Source organism: Lissotriton vulgaris, chromosome 7, assembly GCF_964263255.1.
Source record: "Lissotriton vulgaris chromosome 7, aLisVul1.2, whole genome shotgun sequence".
NCBI classification, from domain to species: domain Eukaryota; kingdom Metazoa; phylum Chordata; class Amphibia; order Caudata; family Salamandridae; genus Lissotriton; species Lissotriton vulgaris.
The window spans coordinates 1,154,492,677-1,154,515,357 of NC_141695.1; the positions used below are offsets into that span (position 1 = coordinate 1,154,492,677).

General features: G+C 44.5%; 1 protein-coding gene across 1 annotated transcript in view; it reads right to left on the reverse strand.

Moving 5' to 3' along the window:
* Positions 1-22,681, reverse strand: part of PDE6A (phosphodiesterase 6A) — a 300,863-nt gene that overhangs the window by 15,821 nt on the left and 262,361 nt on the right. Inside the window, exons 18-21 of the mRNA XM_086928871.1 lie at positions 19,748-19,811; positions 17,656-17,730; positions 1,721-1,804; positions 1,054-1,210 (exon numbers count right to left, since the gene is read on the reverse strand). Coding sequence (XP_086784997.1) covers positions 1,054-1,210; positions 1,721-1,804; positions 17,656-17,730; positions 19,748-19,811 — 380 coding nt within the window. The remainder of the gene's footprint in view (positions 1-1,053; positions 1,211-1,720; positions 1,805-17,655; positions 17,731-19,747; positions 19,812-22,681) is intronic.

A 22,681-nucleotide genomic window follows, 5' to 3' on the forward strand; every position in this document is an offset into this window, starting at 1 on the left:
TAACAGAGTGAATTATAAAAACGAATTATGGGAATTTAATATTTCAATTAACTTAACGGAAATGGAGGATTTTAAGAAAGGGAAAATGATAAACGAAAGCATTTTTTTTTAGCTTAAACGAATTGGGAGCATCCTGTCTACATCAGGAGCGTTGGCATGTATGAAGAAGTGTGGGAGAAAGCAGCCAATCAAACAAACAGGAGGAATCATAAGGAGACCTCCCGAAAGACCTGACTAAGGAGCAGACTCAAGGCCATACCTTTGAGACACAAACAAGAGAGCTCTTTTTTTTCTCACCGATATTCAGAAGGCTTCTCCCCAATGGCTTCAATCGGAAATGTGCATGCTTTGGCACACAGAATTACATTAACAACAACGATTCAAGCTTGGCTGCTGGGCAATAGAGATGAATGGATTGCGACCAATCCTGGCTTGCCACTACCAGGTATCTTCTAAAAAACATAAAATGCGAATTGATGGCCACTTCAGTGTCACACAGGACAAATGGAAACAACAGGGGCTGTCAAGGATCATTGTTGCCTTTCAATGTATCAGGTGCAGCTCCTCCCTAGTGGCGGATGAGCACCGCCCCCCTGCTAAAAGAGGAAATACAAAATGAGAATAAAAACCAAATTGATGCCTGTCATAGCTCCTTCATGAGCGATTACTATTCTCTGCCAATCTTTCTACTTAACTACGACAGCTGTCACAGTTATTATGAATGTTAACTCATTTATTGCCTGATTGGTAAAAGGTTCTTAAATATTTATTTTGACGTTTGCGCAAAACTAAATCCGATTCCACATGTAACAGAAATTAAAAATGGATAGCACTTATTAAATATATAATGAAGTAGATATCGATGTTTCAGATTTTTGGCCATTAGGATCTCTTTAGCACCCATTCTGCGGTGCCCGTGGCATCCACTGTGGTATATGTGGCACTTAATGAGGCCTATCCGACTTTAGTAACCCAGGTAATAAACGGTGACAACGTCTTCGTGAGACACTGCGAAGAGATGCATGTTACAGTCCTCACCCCATGGTTTCTAACCTTGCTTAGCTATCATCACTCCATCTTTCTTCGGCTTGGCCTCCTCCAGAGCTTTCATCTTGGCTTCGTACTCATCGGCCAGGGCCTTCCATTCCTTTCTGTTGTTGAGGATACCGTCATACATGGGCTGGATCTCCTCGTGGAACCTGGAGAACTCCTGCGGGGAGAACGTGGCAGGCATGAGACGCGATCAATTCCTTCAACAGCGCAGGAGCATGGCACGCATGATGTTTGCATGTGACTGGAATCGCTTTTTTGAGATTTAGTCATGGGGGTGATGATCTAGCAAAATATTGCCTTGCACACCCATATGACATTGCCAGTCGTTACTCGATTGAAAGCAAAATAATTTAAATGATTTATCAGGAAAAATCAACATGCCAGTTAGTTCTTAAGCAATATGCATAGCAGAGCCAGGGAAAAGGTAGTCACACATCTGTCATGTGACACTTTCACAGCCTTATCTGCCATTCTGAGACACTGGCTTGTCAGAAATCCTTCTAATTTTATAATAATAGTCTACATTCGGACAACATTTAGGTAACAATTTAACAAACATCAATATATATAGTGTTCTGAGCTGGCATTTTTGGTGACCATGCAATGTGCTATCATGTTAATGGTGGTGATACTATCAACATCTAACAGTACAGGAAGGATCATTTACCTTGTACACAAACGTACACACAAAGTCAATGAAGCCGCACTGAAGCTTGGGAAGCTCGTCCGCTTTGTTCCTGTCCATCATGGGCTACAACGAGGAAAGAAAAGAGGTACATAAGAGAAATTAATAGAAAGGAAATCATCAGACTTAGCCACTGAGGTGTAAAACTCAACAGATCTCCATGATGCACACAACTGAGAAAGGATTTCGCACAGTGTGCGTGCATTCAGTGGTGGGGGTTGATCAGTGGTGTTTGCACAGCCCTGGATTTTCTGTAGGATATGGAGGAGCTGCTTTGGTGTGATTTGCTCCTCTGCAAATCTACTTGTGCAGAAGCTGTTTATCTGGGTCTTCTATGCTTCTCCTAGCCACATGTATGTTCCTTTCAAAGGTGGCCATCACAGATTTGTTTTTTTGCTTTGGATTGGACTAATTCTGTTTGCTGTTTGCATTTTTGTCTTTCTGCATACCAGTGGATTCTTTTTGAAGCACACAGGCAAACCATTGGACTAGGCAGTGGGGATTGTTGTATTTAGGAAGCAAGATGTCTTTTTCACCGATGCAATACTGAAAATGACTTATCATAAGCCTTGTTTTGGCATTTGTGATTTAATCATGAGAAGATTTGTTTTTTGTTGGAGATATCTGAAGTGACCTGAGAGGTTTTTGGGGCAGTGTTCAGTTGAATCCTGCAAAAATGCCTATTCTGGGCTGAGTAACAAGTCAATGGTGTGATCAATAATGTGGGTACGACGAGTCTCCACCTTACTGAGATGCAGGGTGGTGAGGTGCTAATCGGGCAGATTTGGAAGGTGTCTGATAAGTAGTCAGCCCAATACCTATACCGGCATTTGTAGTGAGATTTTAGAAGGGGGATAGGTCAGATACGCTCTTTAGGCTTCATTGTGAATTGTGTCTGTTCTTTGGAACTTCTATACTGTATGATTATGGTGATGGGAGTAGTGGGATAAGGGCAGAATATCAAAACTACAGGCTCGACAGATGTTATTATCAGGTATACAAAATAGGAATTCTCCCTGTGATAAATCTAGATGTAGCAGATTTCTGTGTGAGTGAAACAGTCACAGATAGGTCAACGCAAATGGGCCAGCTTAAGCCACTTGCGACTGTCACTCCTATCTGGGTTGGTTTCTTCTGCCTGTAGTTAGGTATTGATTGGAAACAGAGCGAGCTTTACTGTGTCTTGACACCTTTAGACTATTGCAGGGAAGTCAATAAGAGATACTGGGTTATCTCTCTTCAAATCTGGGGTAATGAAACTCTATGTTATCATTTTATTTAAAAAATCTGAAATTCTGTGTTTAATATGAAGATGAACATGCACAGGTTTAATCATTGGTGAGATCTTTTTTCATTCTAATCAACTTTTTTATGTATTTCAGGTCTCGTCTAGGCAGCACTTCCGCTGTCTCTCCAAGACATGCTATATTCAGGATTCGAATAACATTATCATGCTGACGGCAAGCATTAGAATTGACGTAAGAGCATATCTTCAATTTGATGTTTTAATAGGTTGCTCCGCACCGCGTGACATGGCGCAACTCCCTTTTATTGTGATTTGAGAGAACAAACCAACTACAAGTGAGTTATGACTTTGTTGGCACTCTGCTGCAACTGTCTAGTTGTAAATAAGGTACAGTATCACACATTAACGCTGGCACACGATTGATCTTTTATTAAATTATGTCTCACGTAAGAGCCGCTTCGAAGGTCTGGGTAACAAAGGCGTCCTTCATTGCAGCCAGCGCTTACGCTTGAATCAAACACAAGTGAGTTATGTTCACCCACTTCATTGCGTGATAAAATTTTTTGCAATGCTGGCTAATACTAAAAAACTAGAGCGCATCTTAAATTTTACACTCTACAATTTGTCCTAAACAGCGCAACTATTTTTCACTGAGATATCAGACATTGCCTACGAGTGCGTCCCGCTACTGACACGAGGTAAGTCAAACTTTAACAAGGCATGCATTGCAACCACAAGCATTTTCCATTAAACGCTGTGGTACAGTCTTTGGAAAGTCATTTGTGGCATTTTATTAGAGTGCACCCAAACTATAGCTGCTTGACTCAGAGCTTATTTATTTTCCAACTTCTCTCTAATTTTTTTCAGACACTTGATTGTATGCCGCGGTCTTACGCGAAAGTAATTCCCAATCACCTCTTGTGCTCACTTTCTTACTACGTATGGTAAGAGCAGACCTACCAATGTGCCAACGATAAGTAGGGCAATTACAAGTCAGGACGCTCTACTGATGCTATTTCCGTGTTCTATCATATTTTAGAGGTCGACCAAGTCCTGGTCCTGAGGAGAACCCTAAAAGAAAAATAGGGCTCCGAAACGTATCAACGAAATACAGCTAGCTCTAACCATCACCAATTCACTGAATAACACAGTGTGCAAACAAGGCAATTAGCCTGTTGTAGTTGTAGTATTGACTAGCTGTGTATAGCAGGTTGCAGTTTTGTAAAGTATAAATAGTCTGTACTGCCATTGTTTCTTTTTCAAATCACGGATTGGTCAATTGTGTTTGGTCATGTTTTGTCAATTTATTGGTTATGTGTCCTTCAAATGCCAATGTGCTATTATTGATATTTTGTTGAACTGTCACATATATGATTCGTCTCTAGGACATGAGTTAAATGTAGATTGTGTATGTTCTAGAAGTAAATGAACAAAGACAAGGTGTAAAAAAAACACCAAACCCACTTTAATTGTCAAAGTGGTTTTGTTGAATGTATTTATTTAAAACACATGTCCAAACAATCTTCTGTCCTTAATATTCAGGATTTGGGCATTCAAAGTGCCCAGTTCTTCTGCATGGTTAGATAGCCTGCCTTTCTAAATTTCCTTACTGTGGTTGGTGAATACTGTCCATCTGTCCTGTCTTTCCGTGCTTGGTTCCCTCCCAGCAGACATCACCAATTGTTTTTTTTTGAATGGCCATCTGTTGCCTCCTCGCTCGCACCCCCTCCCTCCTGACATTGCTGCTGTCCTCACTATACCGCTGCCTGTCATTTTAATTGTTTTGATTTTAGTTCTCATTTTTATTTGGTGAAAGTTTATGAGAGTTTGTCTTTAATATAAGCAATGCTGATACGAGCATCATACTGCTGGCAGATACACATAAATTATCTTCACAGCAAAACAAATAACAGCGCTCCAAAGATATGGCAGCTAGACAGACGCTCCAAAATGTCAATCTTCTTATTTTCAAAACTACAGAATTTCCCCTTTCCGAAAATGGAGGCAATTCTTGTACAGCTTTTTTCTTTTATATTTGTTAGGCGTCATGGCCTGATGTTTTTAAAATATCCACAAGTGTTAGTAGTGCAGATGCGAATTGCAAGGTGTTTATGCTGCTCGCTTATCTGGATTTTTTAAAATAGTGGTTTACATTTTTATTCTGGTAAAAAATGTTTTTTCTCGAACAATAAACTGGCACTAGAAGAGTGGTGTGGATCTTATGCATATCTGCATTGATGTGGAACCGCCATAGTGAAACACAAGTTTTGCCAAAGTCAAGAGTTCTGGAATTGGACACCAGGCAGTTGGCTTTGTCAATGCTTGTCGCTCGCTGTGTCTCCCTGTCTCTTGTCTGGTCTCTGGTTGCGCTGGGATGCCTCGTCGCTGAGGCAGCCATGTACATTACAAATCCTGTATAAATAAATAAATACATTTTTGTTTGTGCATGGTTTTTACAAAACCTTACTAATATAAAACAAAAAAGTTACCTAAAAGCAAAACTTTTAGTTTTCTGTCAAAATCTATATATTGGCTTCTGGCATAGTTGTCTCAGGCACTTCAGGAAACAACTTTGGGTGTGGATGTGCACCTTGTGAAAGGGCAAAATGCCAGAATGCAGTCTCTCACAGTGAAGTTAGCCAACGACTGAAGTTGGCTGGATAATTGGTCTATGCTGTATGACGTAGTGAGTGGACGGTAAATGTGAAATAGACAATAACAGACCAAATGGTGAAGAGGGCTGGCTAAAAGCCCCTATAAGTATATTATACATAGGCTGTCCAGTTTTAGGTTTAAACGTTTAATAACTGATAAAACCCCACCAAAAGGGAAATAGCCCTCAACAGTGAAAACATATAAACACTGAAAAAACACCTGCATAACCACAAACTAAATGCCATTCAAAGAAAGGAAAAGGAGAGTGAAAGAGTCATTTTTTTCTTCCTGACGGGGCCAATTTAATGTAAATTTGTTATACGAGCTAGCAGCAGGAAAGATTGGGCTAAAATTATTCTGCTTGAGTTTTGTTATTTAAGGATGTCACTAAAATCTTGTTTCTTCTTCCTTTTGCTTTTTTAAGTTTTGTGGTCTTTGTTCTAAAGATGCAGGTTTAGAAGCATGTTTTAGGTCTTGTTTAAATCATTTTATAAACTGTAGAGGATCAGGAAATATCAAAATCATATTTGATATTTTGGCTGCGTTCGATTCTTTTACTGATAGGTAAAATGGCTAATTTCATAAGAATCTTTCTCAATATTCGCCATCACATTTACCCACAAAGAATGGGTAAAAACCCTTGTTATATCAGCCCCCTGTTTCTAGTGAGTCAGTATTGATAGTAGGTGTATTGCCAACACCTCAGGCTGTAAACATTCAATGCAAGGTAGGGACAAGTAAATGTGAAAAGAGGGCTATCACCAAGAATATGGAATAGTGGTAAAAACATGACAAGATGGAACATGGAACGCGGTGTCACTTGGAATGCTGTTGTAAAAAGGTTCTTTCCAAGTACAACAAAGATTGGAATGAAATTGTTTGTATTTGCAGTGATTCAGCTACGAATATGAAAAAGTTGTGTGATGACCTGTCAAAATCGATACCTGAGCTGAAGTGCTTCCCTGTAAGAGATCCTCGCCACTTGTTAGATGGTCTGCTGAAAGGATCTTTACAATCTTCAGAGTTAATGAAGAATGCTATTGGCTTTTTAATCAATACTGGTGCACTATTATGTTATGCGCGGGAACTAAAATGAAAATATTTCTCATTTTGTGCTTTGTGTGGCATCAAAGAAAGAGCCATCCCAACTGTGTCAGTTAGCTGATGGTTCTCAGTCCAAGGGGGTGTGAATGCTATATTATCCATGTGGCAACAGCTTACAGAATTTTTGCTGAGAGATGATGCAAAGGCAAGAAATGTGGGGATCTTTGGTCGCATATTGATAGTGGTGTGAAAAAAGTACACTCTACTGCATCTTAGATTTTACAGGAAATCATTACTCCTTGAGAGTAAGCTGGGTGACACCTTTTCTGACTTTGGCACTGCAACATGTTCTATGTTAGAGTGCTTGGCACTTGCTAAACAAAGCAATGTTGAGGAGCAATTCAGGAACTTTTATTTTACAATGTATGAGAAATGGCTTGCAATGATGCATAGAAATGTCTCTTCACCAACAACAGCATTTGAAGTCAAGGAAACCTCAATGTGGTACTCTGTACAAATTCTAGATCCCTTCAGTAAAGGGGTATTTTCTCTGTAGTTTTAAAAGTACTGCTTCGTTTTGACCGCTTCAATAACTCTGAGGGCATAAGCGCTGAGTTCAATGCAAATGTAGCAGAACCTGCCCAGAGAATCGCAATCTTTGAGTGCACCAGTACTGACCTAGAGAGCTAAGTCAGTGGCCAGAGTTAGCAAATTGTGTACTGGCTGTTTTGGTGTTGCCCGTCTCAAGTGCCAACGTTGAGAGGGCCTTTTCACAGAAATTTTTTTACATTGGAAGGAAAAAGTGAGCACACATGAGCAAAGACTGACTGAAGTATTGTATGGTGTACTAGAATAAGTTTGATTTGCAAAAAAATGTTTTGGACCTCATATACACTGTAGGTACACTATATATATATATATATATATATATATATATATATATATATATATATATATATATATATATATATATATATATATATATATATATATATATATATATATATATACTACCGTTATCAGTGTAAAAAGCAAGCAATAATAAAAGCAAAACGTTCTATGAACACCGGAAAAACAGTTTCTGTTGTTGTTAATGGTGCAAAAATGTATAACCATTGTTTTTTAAGGCATGGAAATCACTTTAAAACACTGAAAAAACCCACCAGAATTTACCAAAAATAGAAACTGAAAACAGGAAAGCCAAATTATATATATAATTTTAGTAACATCCAAAAAGTCCTGGCTAACGTTAACACCAGACCGAACAAGAGAGACGTTCTTCAGCTCACACCCATGCTACACTCCAGATCTGAAGTGCATAATAATGCACAGTTTTCTGATGGAAAGCATTAATTGTTTTATTTTCAACTACATTACAAAATGGCAGCTTCTCACTTGACTTCCACGTCATAAACACCTCCTTCATACCTCTGTCCCCAATGATCCCCTGTCACCAATATCTCTAACTCCCTTGCTCCCTGCTTGCTACCTCTGTTTAAAGTCAAATTTTTTCCATCTCTCTCTCTGTTCTCCCGCTCTAGTCCTCCACATATCACACGAGCTCTCGCTCAGCCCGTTCCTGCTACCAACTGGTCTGTTTTCCGGCAAATGCTGCAGCTTTCTCCTATCTGAACAACTGTGGCACTCAGAAGTTGAAGGTTTGATGACAGCGTACACGAAGAGTGACCCGAGACCAGGGGCGGCTCCTCCTTTATGATAGATGAGTGTCGCCACACTGCTACAACAAACAGACGCATGCAATATAAAAATATAAAACAATTAATAAAACTGCTTTATTATCATCTTATTTTACTCTACAGCTGCAGCCGAATTTTGAGTAAGGGGCCATCAGCAGCAGGAGTGGTGGGCACAGGGCACTGCAAGTGCATATGCTGGTTTTACCTGCTGTCTTTGGAAGGCCAGACCGACATGCAAACTAGGATATCTCCAGGCTGTTACTTGGAGATACCATCAGGGCTCAGAAGCATGAGGTCTTAGTCCCTGCAGGAACATGAAACCAGCCCATTCCAGCCCATCCCAAAGCTTCTCTTATGCTGGATAATACCAGCAGAAGAGAAGCACCTGGATTGGCGCAGGGGAATCTGGGAGCCTATGTGTGCAACGTCTGGAGCTGGAGAGGTGGCGAAGTGGCAGGCTGCAGGTAAGTTTTGTTTTTATTTTTTTCGTTCACTGTGCTGCCCACCAGTTTTCCCTGCTAGCGGCCGCCACTGTCCAAGACTCCGCATATGTCTATATTGTTTTTGGTGTTCTATTCAGAGCCCAAATGTCACTTTTACCTACTGCAACCAGTGCTGGATTTTGGCAGGGGCGAGCTGGCCCAGGCACTGGGTTCCTACAGTTGGAGGGTGCAGATGTAGTTGACCTCCTGAGCTACCTTGAATAAATCGTTTATTCCAGACTGTTCATTCAGTTAATTGTCCTCAAGCTGTGTGTAAACAATGTTTTCTTTTATTTTCTTAGCCTCCTTTGATTACCTCTTTTCCACTCCATCTTCCTTCCCCCACAACCGCCTCCCAGGGACTCTGACCTCCAGTTTAGCAACTGAATTGGTGAACAAGATGAGGAGACAAGGTGCAATTGTGTGTTCACAGCCCGGTTACTACTTTGAGGTGTTCAGCCAGGACAGTGGCATAACAAAACTTGAGGGGGCTCCCCTGCAAAGTACATGGAGAGGGCCCCCCACACTCCAGACCCAGTCAGAAGCTCTCAGGCCAGGGGCCCGCCACCCGTGCACAGTGACGGAGGCTTCCCATGGAACTCGGGGATCGTGCCCCACGGACCCTGTGAGGGCTATGATTACACCACTGAGCCGGGACATGACCTGTGAGCACAAAAGAGCCCCTGATACATACACAAGCGTGAATTGTTACCCATGTTACGCTTGTGTTCCTTTTTCACATGATGCCGTTTTTTAAAGTCATAGACACAAGCGTGACAGGCAGTGTGTAACGCTCATGCCTATTTCGGAAAATGTCTTTCCATGTGTGTAAACGGGCTGTGGGCAGCTCGTGTGGGGGCAGTGTATATTCAAAAGGAGCTGGCGAACTGGGCAGGATGCTGGTGTATCACTGGCATAATAAAACTTGAGGGGGCCCCCCTGCAAGACATGTGGAGGGGCCCCTCCAGGCTCGATCAGGAGATCTCCTGCCAGAGTACTGTGCTGAGGGGGCCCTCTGGAGCTTGCCGCCCCCCCCCCCCCCCCCGCACCGCAGGTGCTGCGGGGCCTGTGTTACGCCTCTATGGTGTATATTTACAGCGTGCGGGCGGGTAGAGGTATTAGTTGGCTGCCCTTACATGCCTTGTTCACGCCGTCGTGTAGATAAATGTTGACGGAAACTTTTCTCATTTGAAGTCTTTGTTCTTTATGTGCCCTGTGACTTTTCCTACAGCCCCCCACAAGAATCCCCAATTGGAGGGTGAGAATGGGGATGGAGTCGGGGAGGGTGGGTAGGACGGACACCACATTTCCTTTCACCCAGGGTGCTGTATGAGGAAAGGCTGGCCCTGACTGCAAGGCAAGCGTATGATGGGTAGCTGCCGGATCTCAATGTGAGATGTGGCTCATCGTCAAGAGCTGCCGACTTTGGATCTAGATAACCAGATTTGAGCACTGGAGGCAGCTCAACATCCTGTGACTCAGGATAAATGACTTAATCTCCCTGTGCCTATAAAAAATAATAATCTTGCTTTGTGTAATGTAATCTTGTGCTCACGTAAAAACTCTGATGCTATTTGGGTGAGTTTGTGCTATATGCACCATATAAAAACTGGAAAAAAAGAAGAGGGGGTAATGCTATGCAGAATACACAACAGTGCAACATACTTAGGGTCAGTTGTACATTATCTCTTTAATGCTGAGTTACTTCAGTTGTTTGTATCCAATATAAATGCTGCATTCAACATACAAACATCAAACTCATTGGCTTAGAGAGTGATTGGTCTTTAAAGTAGCAGATTGTTGCGGAAAACTATCTGTTTTGGGCTAGGTGGCTAGGGCAGAGAGTGTCATCAATCGATCTGATATCCAGTGGTCAGAGTTGGATTGGGACCAAAAATAAGCCTGGGCACCATCAAAAGTGGCCCACATTTGTGAACTGTGCCTTTTCAAAAAACACTTCTTTTAGTGTTTAAGTATTATAAAAAGAAGGGGCGTTGTGTATGAGAGGCATTGTTTTATTAACTTCTCTGAGATAAAAACAAAACGTAAATGTGGCCAGGACTGAGTGCACGGATTAGTTCATAATGGTGAACTGCACCTGAATAGAAGTGAGATCAGTCCTGCTCAGGTCCTCTACCCCTGCTCAATCTGCATACATTAAAGGGCCAGCCCAGCTAGAGACTGGGAATGACACCTCCGCCCCGGTTGGTAAAAGGGAGGAAAGGCCGATCAGGCCCTACTGGGCCGCTGGCGGCACCTGAACAGTACAGATACAGCCCAAATCGGCCACCACGTAGGCCAAAAAAGCGGCCCCATCTGCAGCTAAGATATCGGCCTATTGCACGCACCAATCCAACTCTACCAGTGGTGTGCCATTGCTTAACCCCTTACGCGCTGATGACGAGCTCAGCTCGTCATGAGGCTTACCTGCTGTGCGCTCATGAGCTCGTCATGTAACGCAGTATTTACAAAACCGCCGCACACAGCGGGAAAAGCCGCTGCAGCGATGCGGTCAACATCGTAGGGCAGGGGTCTTCCAACTGTGGGGCGCGACCCCAGAGGGGAAGTGCAGTGTTACAAAGGGGGTCGCGCATTCCCAGTCAAACTTCTGCCCAGGCCCATAAAACTACAAGGCCTTCAGCCCCCCTCCTCCTCGTCTGTGTCTCAGCCCGGGCTGCTGCACTGCAGCTCAAGCTTCTGTGACCAGGGCAGTGTCTGGATTCTTATCTCAGGCACGAGTTTTTGACAGGTCATTACAGACCATTTGCATATTTACATGCCTTTGTAAACTGGTTACAGAGGCTTTGGTTTTTTTCTGGTTCCAGTACCCCCTGGGCCCCCACTCTGCTATTCCTTACATTTAAACAGGTTTATCAAGCGGTAGCTGTGAATAAAACTCCTAGAAGTTAAGAATTTCACAGTTCAACAACAAATAAAATTAACCAAGAACAGAAAAGACATTCATACATCTTAAAAGGTTTTTTTTCTGTACACCAAGGGGCGGATTTTACAAGCCGCTTGCACCACTTTTGCATCACTTTTCCCATGTTAAAAGTGACGCAAAAGTGGCGCAAGGGGCTTGTAAATCTGCCCCACAATGTTTTTCACTTTTGCCAATTTCTATTATAAGAATAATTTATCTTATAAAAACATTATATACAAGTTCCATTGCATCTCGGCACTAGTGAGAATTTGGTCCTGTGGATGTGCTGGAGTTGTAAAAATTTTAAAGCTTGTTAGGGCAGATTTACAACAAGTAACGCAGCACGGTGCAGCAAGTCATTTTGCTGTGCCGTGCTCTGTTAGTTTGGAAAGCACAGAGATGTGACATATATACAAGAATATGTCACATCTCTGTCCTTCCCCTGCGCTGGCGCACAAGCTTCAGCCATGCGCCGGCACAGGCACCCTTGCACCATGGTGCAAGGTTGGTGCGTCGTGGGGAGATTGTTTTTGTGCAGGAAGGGGTACCTTACTGCACAAAAACAATCACTACAGGCATTTTCGTCTTTCAATGTGTGCTGTAGAATGCAGTACGCATTGAAAGAGGAAACAAGCATTGGAAATGCAATAGGTCTCGCATTAGGAAAGTTTGAGCAATTGGTATTGTAAAGGACACTTTTTTTATTTATGTGTTGGTTTTGAAAATAGCAAAAGTAATAGCTTTGTCAGTTACAATGTCAATAGTTTTAAGTTTTGCAAATGTGACACCTATAGCATTTGTAATGCAATGTGTGTTGTCTTTACGTGACTTAGATGTATTGATATTGCAAATAACAATGGCTTTTAATTTTGTAAATAATTAATACTTAAATAAAATTTATTGTAATTTATAATGGCAATAGCTTAAACGTTTGTAAATTAATTTTGTGAAGATTATGTTCAGTGTATTTTATTGTGACGAAAATCCAAGAACATTGCATTTGCACCTGGTGGTGGATGTGGTGGTGAATGTGGAGGTGATGGTGGATGTGGTGGTGGTGGTGGATGCGGTGGTGGATGTGGTGGTGGTGGATGCGGTGGAGCATGTGTTGGATGTGGTGGTGGATGTCATGGTGGATGTGGAGGTGATGGTGGATGTGGTGGTGGATGCGGTGGTGGATGTGGTGGTGGTGGATGCGGTGGAGCATGTGGTGGATGTGGTGGTGGATGTCATGGTGGATGTGGAGGTGATGGTCGATGTGGTGGATGTGGTGGTGGATGCGGTGGTGGTGGTGGATGCGGTGGTGCATGTGGTGGATGTGGTGGTGGATGTCATGGTGGATGTGGAGGTGATGGTGGATGTGGTGGTGGATGCGGTGGTGGTGGTGGATGTGGTGGTGGATGTGGTGGTGGTGGATGCGGTGGTGGTGGTGGATGCGGTGGTGCATGTGGTGGTGGATGTCATGGTGGTTGTGGTGGTGGATGCGGTGGTGGATGTGGTGGTGGATGTGGTGGATGTGGGTGTGGTGGATGTGGGTGTAGTGGAATTGAAACATTTTTGATATTAATTACTGCCAACGAAATTATTGCTGTTACTCAACAGCAAACGACCATTGAGAAAGCCAAACTCCCCACCTGGCACATACCCCCTCATTTCAGGTCATGACCCAGATTGTTACATGACACTCAGGAGAGCTACTAGGACCCTCTGTCTCAATTTTATAAATATATATTATGTAGCTGTGCAGCCTTGATCGCTCCAATTTTACTTAATATGTAATCTTGAGTGAATATGTAATTTGTTAATCTGTAACTCACGTCACGAGTAACTGCTGTACATATAAGTAGTGTTGTCTACTACCATGTCACTTTTTCCTTATGTAATTTACTTCGCTCTAGTCTAAAGCGCTCTGACAACTCTGGGTAAAGTACGCGCTATGTTAAAAACACATAAATAAATTGCCATAGTCCTGTTAGGTTTTTGGTGCACGTCAATTTTTGTGTTCTATAACTGGATGCAATAAAGGAAAGCTGGGAGAGGAACCAAAATTCAGGTTGGGTGGCACATACTATGGAAATAAATTAAATAGGCCAAACACCTTTTGGAGACCCCCTCCCCCAAACACCTTTGCATCCCACTTATAGCCCAGTGACGAACAGTATTAGGAGGGGTGATCTGTTGGAATTGGAAAGGAGGGGGAATTTGTGAGGGAGAGCGAAAAAGAGCTGTAAAGGGAAGTGATGGGAAATTAGGGGGAGAGTAATTGAGCTGGGAGAAGTTCAAAGGGAGGCGAAAGAAGTGTGCGAGAAAGAGAGGGGGGGGAGGAGGGAGGGGGCCGTCTGAGGCGAGGTGGCGTCGGTGCGGTGAGAGGCGGATGTGGGGCGACACAACAACAAAGAAGCAGTGAAAATAAAGCAACATATGGCTGGGGAGTTGCAAAGACCGTAAATTAATTATAAAGGGAGGTGAGATAATGAGAGCACGTGCTCAGTCCCCTTGAAGGGGAGGGGGCAATGGCGGGCGCGAGGCAGAGACTGCAGAGTGATGCGAGGCTCCGGCGGGGTGGATTGTGCCCGAGAGAGATTGAAGGGGAGGGGGCAATGGCGGGCGCGAGGCAGAGACTGCAGAGTGATGCGAGGCTCCGGCGGGGTGGAGTGTGCGCGAGAGAGGAGGGAGGCTAAAGGGCGAAAGAAGTGTGCGAGAAAGAGAGGGGGGGGGAGGAGGGAGGGGCCCGTCTGAGGCGAGGTGGCGTCGGTGCGGTGAGAGGCGGATGTGGGGCGACACAACAACAAAGAATTTATTACCCATATCATTGAATGTTTTAAAGGTTATATTGTCCACATTGTTTATATTTGCGAAGAAGGGCGCAGTTCAGCGACTTCTTCCGCCTTTATACAAGCGTTGGTGGAGGTCTAATATGCTTTTTGATTGGCGGAAAAACGTCCAATCCGGAAAACGCTACTATGGGAACACGACGCGTTTTTCTTCGCGTTATTCACAGCTCTTTGATCTTATCGTGTAAAGCAGCGAAAACAAAGCAACATATGGCTGGGGAGTTGCAAAGACCGTAACACGGCGGGCAGGGGAAGGGGGGAGCGGGGAGAGGGGAGAGGTGCGACACGGCAGGCAGGAGAGGAGAGTAGGAGGAGGGGGGAGGAGAGTAGGGGAGGCACGGCCTAGCGGCCGTGCAATCAAGAAGTAAGGGGGCGGAGCTGGGGGAGGCTGTGAGAGAGAGAGTAGGCAAGGCAGGCGGCTGGGGGCATGTGCACGCGCTTTTAAGCTCAATGCGCATGCGCATTGAGCTTAAATTTCTCGTGCACTGCAAGGAATCGCCACGATTCCTTGCAAGCTGGTTAAAGAGTGGATAAGCCCCCATAGTCTCGCAAGCTCGATGCGCATGCGCATCAACAGGCGAGACCTAAAAACGAGGAGAAATTAGAAAATTTCTCCTCCTTGCGCCTTGCTACGCCACCTCTAGGGTGGCGAAGCATTCACACGCATCTCCAGATTTACGATTTCTCGTAAATATGGAGATGTATCTTGTTCAATGGGTGTTGCGTGGGAACACCCACAACAACACCCATGGAACTCCCTTTCCACGCACAGTGCTGCATGTGAAGGGGCCATATTTACAAGGAGAGGACAAGGCTCGCAGGGTGGCTTTTCATCTCCTTGTAAATATGGAGGGCCCCCCCGCGCCAACAATAGGTCACAAAAATTGACGTAGTGGTGGCACAGGGGCTTGTAAATCCGCCCACAAGTATGTAGGCTTAGGAAACAGTTTGTTAACCTGCGGCACTGGCAGCGCCATGAATCCAGGCTTTTTGCCCGCTCCTGCTCTGGGACCAAAACTTGTTGTGCTGCCTGGACCAGAGCTGGAGTTTGATGCATGTGCAGATTCTGCCTCCGAGTTTGGAAAAAAGTTTCATGAGGGGGTACTTACACATGAAAATGTCGACAGGGGGGGTCTCAGCATCCAAAAGTCTGAAGACCTCTGTCGTAGGGTGATGTAAGTGCCCGGGAGAGTGGGGTATTGGGGCCTGCAGCACCGCCATGTACAAGTCAATGTGCACTTTGGAAGCCAGGCAATCACAAAATGACACGAATCGACCGTAGGACAATGCGGGGATTGAATGATGTGTTTAGTTTCACTCGGTAGAGCTCGTATTGAACTAAGTTTACAACTGTCTGATTTTCACACTCGAGGTGAAAGTTCAACCCACGTGAGCAGCGGAGTTCTTTGGTTCGTGGATGCGAGATGGACCAGATGGTACGCCCCGCTGACGTCAGTGTTGATGATTGGCTTATGTTCGAAGGTGGAAAGTGAATGATTATTTCTGAAACAGAGTCTCATATGAATCCTGCCATAAATTAGAATTAGGCCATTCTGCTTCAAAGTTTAAGAGGCACCGCTAAAACAAAAACAGCTTTTTATTGACTGTACACAGCAGTTCAGTACGCAAGGTTAAATTATCCATCAACAAAATGAGTACCTGTGTTTTTAGCAAAACAAACTTCTGTTGTATTAACAGACGAATACCTTTCAAAATATTGTTCTTTTAGTTCCCACATTGTAGCCTTGGTCACGGGTAATTCGCTGTGCCAGACATTATATCACTCTGCAAAGCTCACAACCCGCACCATGAACTGGTCTCAACCTTGGAAAATTACAGGTTCCCAGCGGTGTAATAACTGTGTACTATAACCAAATTACAGTGGGTGGAGAGCTATCCCAACCCACAAGCGCATTACGCAATCACCTTTTTGGGACACACACGTAGAAGCAGACACAGAATTTGAGGGCAGCTAAAAATCACCTTGGCCATCTGGTTGAGCCACTTCCTCCCCGTTGCTGACACACAGATCCTACAGGTCTCCAGCCTTCCCCTGGCTTTCTCAGTCCTCGTACTCTCCTGGGACATTTTAAAGCAGTCAGTGGATTTGCTGCCCCTTCTTTGTTCACTGCTCTCACTGCACTTACTGTAAAATACTCTACTCCTAAGACCTTTCCACCTCTACCATATTTGTACCGTAAGTCTCCTGCTCTTGTATTGTTGGTATTTGAATGCCTCTGGCTCATTGCTCCAGGACACACACATTCTGCAAACTCTGGGCCTCATTTATGAGCCAGTGCGTCACTTTTATGTCGCCGATGCGTCACTTGTTGTGACGCACCAGCAGCGTAAAAAATGTGCCTTGTTGCACCATATTTACAAAGTGACGCATCTAGGTAGATGCATCACTTTGTAAACCCCTGCGCTACATTATACCTACGCAAGGTATAATGTATGCAGAGGGTGTTCTGACGCAAGACAGGGTTATAGAAGTGGCGCAGTGAAATCTATAAGATTTCACTGCGCCACTTCTAGGACACAAATGCGTCAATTTCTTACGCCTGCCTCACAGCAGGCGTAAGACTGACACAAGCCCTTTCACATTGCTGGAGTTACGTCACTATTGTGACACACTCCAGCAATGCGTCACTTTCGCGCCGTACCGATACGTCAGAAATACTGACGTATCTGTAACTCCTTGCGCCATGATGCGTCATACTGTAAATATGACGCATCATTGGTCTCGCAAAGAGGGCGCAGTGAAAAGTGACGCATCGCTGTTTTCACGCAGCGATGCGTCACTTTTTATAAATGAGGCCCTCTGTATGTATGTCGCTTTACCTATTCGTCGTTGGAGTTCCCAATTTTCAGACTGTTTTGAAAGTGTCTATATCCTCCTTATGATTTGGGCCTCAACACTGCAGTCAAAACCCTAGATGTTGCGTCATCAATGATGCATAGACTTGTAACAAACCAATGCCCATCCTAGAGAGCCCTGGCCCTGGACAGTGTCAAAGGAATGGCTGGTGTACTCACAATTGGATTCTGCTGCAGCACCGTCCTCTCCAGGTCTCCCTGCTCCCAGAATTCTGCAGCAACCAACAGCGCCACCTGCAGGTAGACAAGAAAACCCCTTTTCTTGGAATTTGTTTGTGGCTGTGCATTGACAATCGCCATTGGGACAATAATTGCCGTTTATGGCATTCCAAAGAGACCTCTCTATGCCACTTCTGGTATATGGGTATTACTCAGAAAACTTCTTGCAAATCATATAGTTGAGCGTGTGCAGTTCTGCCACTGTTGTGTGCCCAAGTTATACTAGTAAATAATGCAGTTGCGTGTTGATCGCCTATCCATCTGGGCCTTCAGGTAGGGGTGGGCGGAATTTGTGTAGTCACGCTACGCAACGCTCTGCAAAACAGTAAAAAATGTCCGCGAGCACACAAAAGTTCTGCGAATACGCGGAATTGCTTGTTCAGCTTGTTCGCGATGCTTTTTTCCTGTTCGCGAACACTGTTTGCGTGCTCAGGGAGAAATATCTTGCGAACACGCATTTTGAAGGCGCAAACAAGCAAAAACATCCACGAAGCCGTGGATCGCAGAATTTTTGGCAATTACGCGTTATTCGCGGATTGCGAAATTACCCAAATTCTGCAAGCAGGACGGAATTTAACGTCCAGGCCAACCTTCAGGTCCACCACAAGTTTTGTATGAGGTAAGAGAAAACACTCCTCTGGGCAGAGCCAAAGTCCACTCTATTCATATATTAAATACTTTTTAAACAGTAGGTTTTGAAGACAGCTGCACTGTCAAGCCAGACAACACTAACAGCGTCCCAAAATATTAACTAAAAACAGCATTCTCATTCACAGACAAACATATTTCACCCACCACACGAGCAAACATCTAAAACCTTCAGCTAAAATTATTTTACATAAACCACCCCCATAATATTGTTTCATTACTGCTTCCCAGGCTTGGCTACAAAACACACTGCACAGGTTGGGTAATGGACAACCGAATCTCCACGGTCGCAGTCTTTCAACATATGCACGGGTACATATAACCCATGACAGAGATCCTTATCTGCATTAAAGTCATTGTACTTTCGGATTAAACACATGCATTAGTAATCTAGGATTAAAACAAGCACATCTCTACTAACCATACCCAACCAAACACACCATATATAGTGCATGGAAAACCACAAGCAGTAGGATAAAGACACCCAGGTGGAGAAAGCGCTACATTGCCCTAGTGATAGTTGAATGTGATATAAAAATGCAGATGAATTATCAAATGCCTGCTTAGGAAAGATTTGAAGAGTTCCAGAGTTAGGCAACAAAGGATGACTGAACAGTGTACATCTGTTAACTCTGTGTAAAATGGATAACAGAAAAGTGGACACCACAAAAATTCCAGCATAATTACATGTTGTACCCCATCTGTGGCTATGGAGTTGGACTCTACGTAGCGGGGCCTTGGTTGTAAGAGCCTTCTGCAGTTGACTCCTACACAACACGCGGGCATTATATGTGGACCTTCCAAGCAGCTCCCCATGCACCCATCATTCCATGTTGCGACAAAAATCTTGTGCCTTAGCTAAAGGCGCACTACATATACTGCCTTATGCTACAGCCCCACAGATGAGCATCCTTTATTTTCAGTACAGTAAACATAGGCCCACTTCCTGAAAACTCCCAGCACATGATGCCTACAAATCCCTACACATGCAGCCTTGCCTTAAAGGAGCATACATGTAGGGCCCTCCCAAACAGCTTCCTTCAGATGCACCTTACCCACCAGCACCCTAAAGGGGGCGCACTACTGCACTGCAACATACAAAGAAGAATACAACTACCCGAGCCCTACATTTATTGCCTACAGGTACATATCCCTATGTATGTCTATCTCCCTTCCAGTGCCTTAAAAACTCGTAATACCTCAAGCTTTGATGTAGCACCATACACAGTGAGATCTGCCTTACCGTAGCCTACACATAGAGGGTTAGCAGAAAGCAGCTTCCAGATGTAGCCTTACCAACACCCAGTCTGGCACTAAAGCAGTGCCCTGGACTTGTAAACTTACCCTGCAGACATACATGCAGCCGCAACATCTGGAGCCTTACCTTGCTTTGCACCTCCCATGGCTTTGCAATGGCAGACAGGTCACATGCTGTCATCATCATGGCCCTAGGGAAAAACGAAAAGGCTATTCATCCATGGAGTGGCCACATGCTGTCAGGTATCAGGAACAGACCAGGGCAGGGCAGTGGATTCATTTCTGTCACTCGCACAAAAGTGACATACTGTCTGGGCCTCCCTCCCCTGGCAAAGGGACAGCCTGTCTTCCTTTTAGGAAACTCGAGGGGCATATTTACAACAGCCGTGACTGGTGTAGGTAAGAGCGGAGGGGTGAGGTGGGGGGGTGGGGGGGAATGGACATACGACAACAAGGGAGAACAAAATTAAAAAAAGGAAAGCCTTTACCTTGCGCTCACCGTATTCCAGAGTCAGCAATGCAGCGGGCGCAAGTTAAGTGTTTTTATTTTTTAAATTTTATTTTCCCTTGTCGTCGCATGTCAACTCCCCCCTACCCCACCCGCCCCACCACTCTTACCTGCACCGGCTGCTGCTGATTTACAAGCCCCTATTGCCACATGAACGTCACATTTAACTCTGTTCCTGTGGCGATAGGGACTTCGCCTTATTTACAAGGCGTTGTAAAGCCACTTAACATGGCTTAGCACAGCCTTGTAAATAAGGCCTCCTTTCACACTACACTTAGCGTGAAAGGTGTGGGCAATCGGTGTTGCTGCAGGCGTTCCGCCGCAACACCCATTGATTTTGACGCTGCCCCCTATTTATAAGGGTGGCGTAAATAGGAGCCAGGGCCAAAATTAAGACCAGGGAAAACCTGTTCTTAACATGGCGAAAGGAGGAGAAATGCTTAATTTCTCCTAATTTTTGCAGTTTTTGTGTGTGCTGCATTGTGCAGCACACATAAAAATGGCAAAAACCGCCATGAATGATTGTTTATGTGTGGGAAGGTGTTGCTTCCTACGCATAAACAATCATTAAAAAAATGACGATTTGCAACTTCTATGTGTGCTGCACAATGCAGCACCCATAGAAGCTACAAATCGCCATTTGTGATTGTTTATGTTCAGGAAGGGACACCTTCCTGCACATAAACAATCATTCCCTCAATGCAGGCATCCTTCGACTATTGTGCAAGGGTACCTGCGTTGGCGCTAGGCAGCTTAATTTAGTGCAGCGCTAGGGAAAATGCAGGGATGTGCTGTATCTTTATAAATACGGCACATCCCTGCATTTTCGGAATGGCGGAGGATGGCGTTAGCATTTTGTGCTTAATGCCACGCTCCACTATTCCCTTGTAAATATGCCCTCAAGTCTACTCTGTTAGTGCCACCGTTGGAATCATGTTTCTATTGAACCAGCTCTAGGAAGAACTATTACACCCACTTATTCCGAAAACTTTTTTTCCCCACTTTTTTTTATAGTTTTACAACCTAGTAGATGTTCACAATAGTCATACAGATCATACCATCGTTGGCACGACCATTCTCCCACCCTGCTGTAACATAAGCGTACAAAGCATAATAATCCCTAGACAGTTGTGTATCATTGTTCGTGGAGTAGGCTGTCTAGGCACCCCAATTCTTGCTGTGTTTGTGAGGGCAGCCTCTCAATTTGTATGGATGTCCTTAGCTCTGGCGGAATAGTCCAAACCTTTAGTCCATGCCATCCAGGGCACGAGTCGGGGTACCACGCGGGTGGACGGCATCCCCCCACTTATTTCCGAGGGTTTTTCAGGGTGGACGCCGTCCACCCTGCTAAATCAAAACCGCGTCCACCATTAAAAAACGGGAGCGCGGCGCGCACAAAGTAAATAAAGCATTTCCGTAATTTGAACCGGGCACAGCTTGCCCCCACCTCCCTTCTTGACTCCGAGGCTGTATGAAAGCTCAGACCCCCAGCAGCAGCACTGTAGAGGCACAGCGGGATGGCAGCCCTCACACCTCCAGCCCTTGATGAGCTGTTAAGAGGTGCATGAAGGTGACAGAGGGAGGGGCTGCAGGTTCAGGAGCAGGGCATCCATTCACATGCAAACAGCCCTGAATGCGTCTTGTATCTGCTATTTAGAGGGGGGCTCACACGTTCCATTTCTACCCAGGGCCCCAAACATCCTAGACTCGGCCAGATTACACCCCTGATTACACCGAGGCAGCACGTGGTTCTCTTCACCGAGCTTAATTACTGTCCCTAATTTGTAAGCAAACCTCGGTTCTTCAAACATGCATAATGTAATACAATAAAGAAATGGCACAATCGCACCCAAACTGATGAACAAAGTATGGAGGACAATCAGTTCAATCAGTTCTCTTAGAGTATCTCCTGTAAGTACTGTATATCACAGTGGGGGATGGCAGTGGCGGCTGGTGACATTTGAAAGTAGTGGGGCGTAAAAGTTTGAGGTGAGTGCTCAGTGGCGAGTGAGCCTAGTGAGTGAGTCTGACTGCCATAAGGTGGGTTTGTGGGGTCCTTCTCGCCATTTTTGTAATCAAACTGACTATCCCCAGAGCTAAACTAACCCAGCCTATCAGTATTCAGATGCTGATTAAGCCGATGTGTAATATCTGAAAAAACTCCAGGTGACAATGGTGAACACTGCACAGAGATGGTACCCTGACTACCGAAGCGCACACGGTAATGGATAGACACACAATGCATGCACATGTGAGGTATTTGGCCACTGTGGGTAACATCAAAAGGAATGGGGGCGATTGACAGCCTGAAAACAGGCAACATATGCAGGGAACAAGCCCCAAGGCATCCTATGTGACCCAAGAACACCACCCAGCATGGATGCAGCAATAATGTAGTACACATGCAAAATTAGTAGCAGATGAAGAGAGCAGTGCCTGAATAAACAAAAAACAGTAATAAACACATTCATGAACGAAATTAATGAATTTACCAACCATGAAAGAAACACTAAAATGCTAATTTAAAGGGTACGACTCCAGTCCATAGCATCC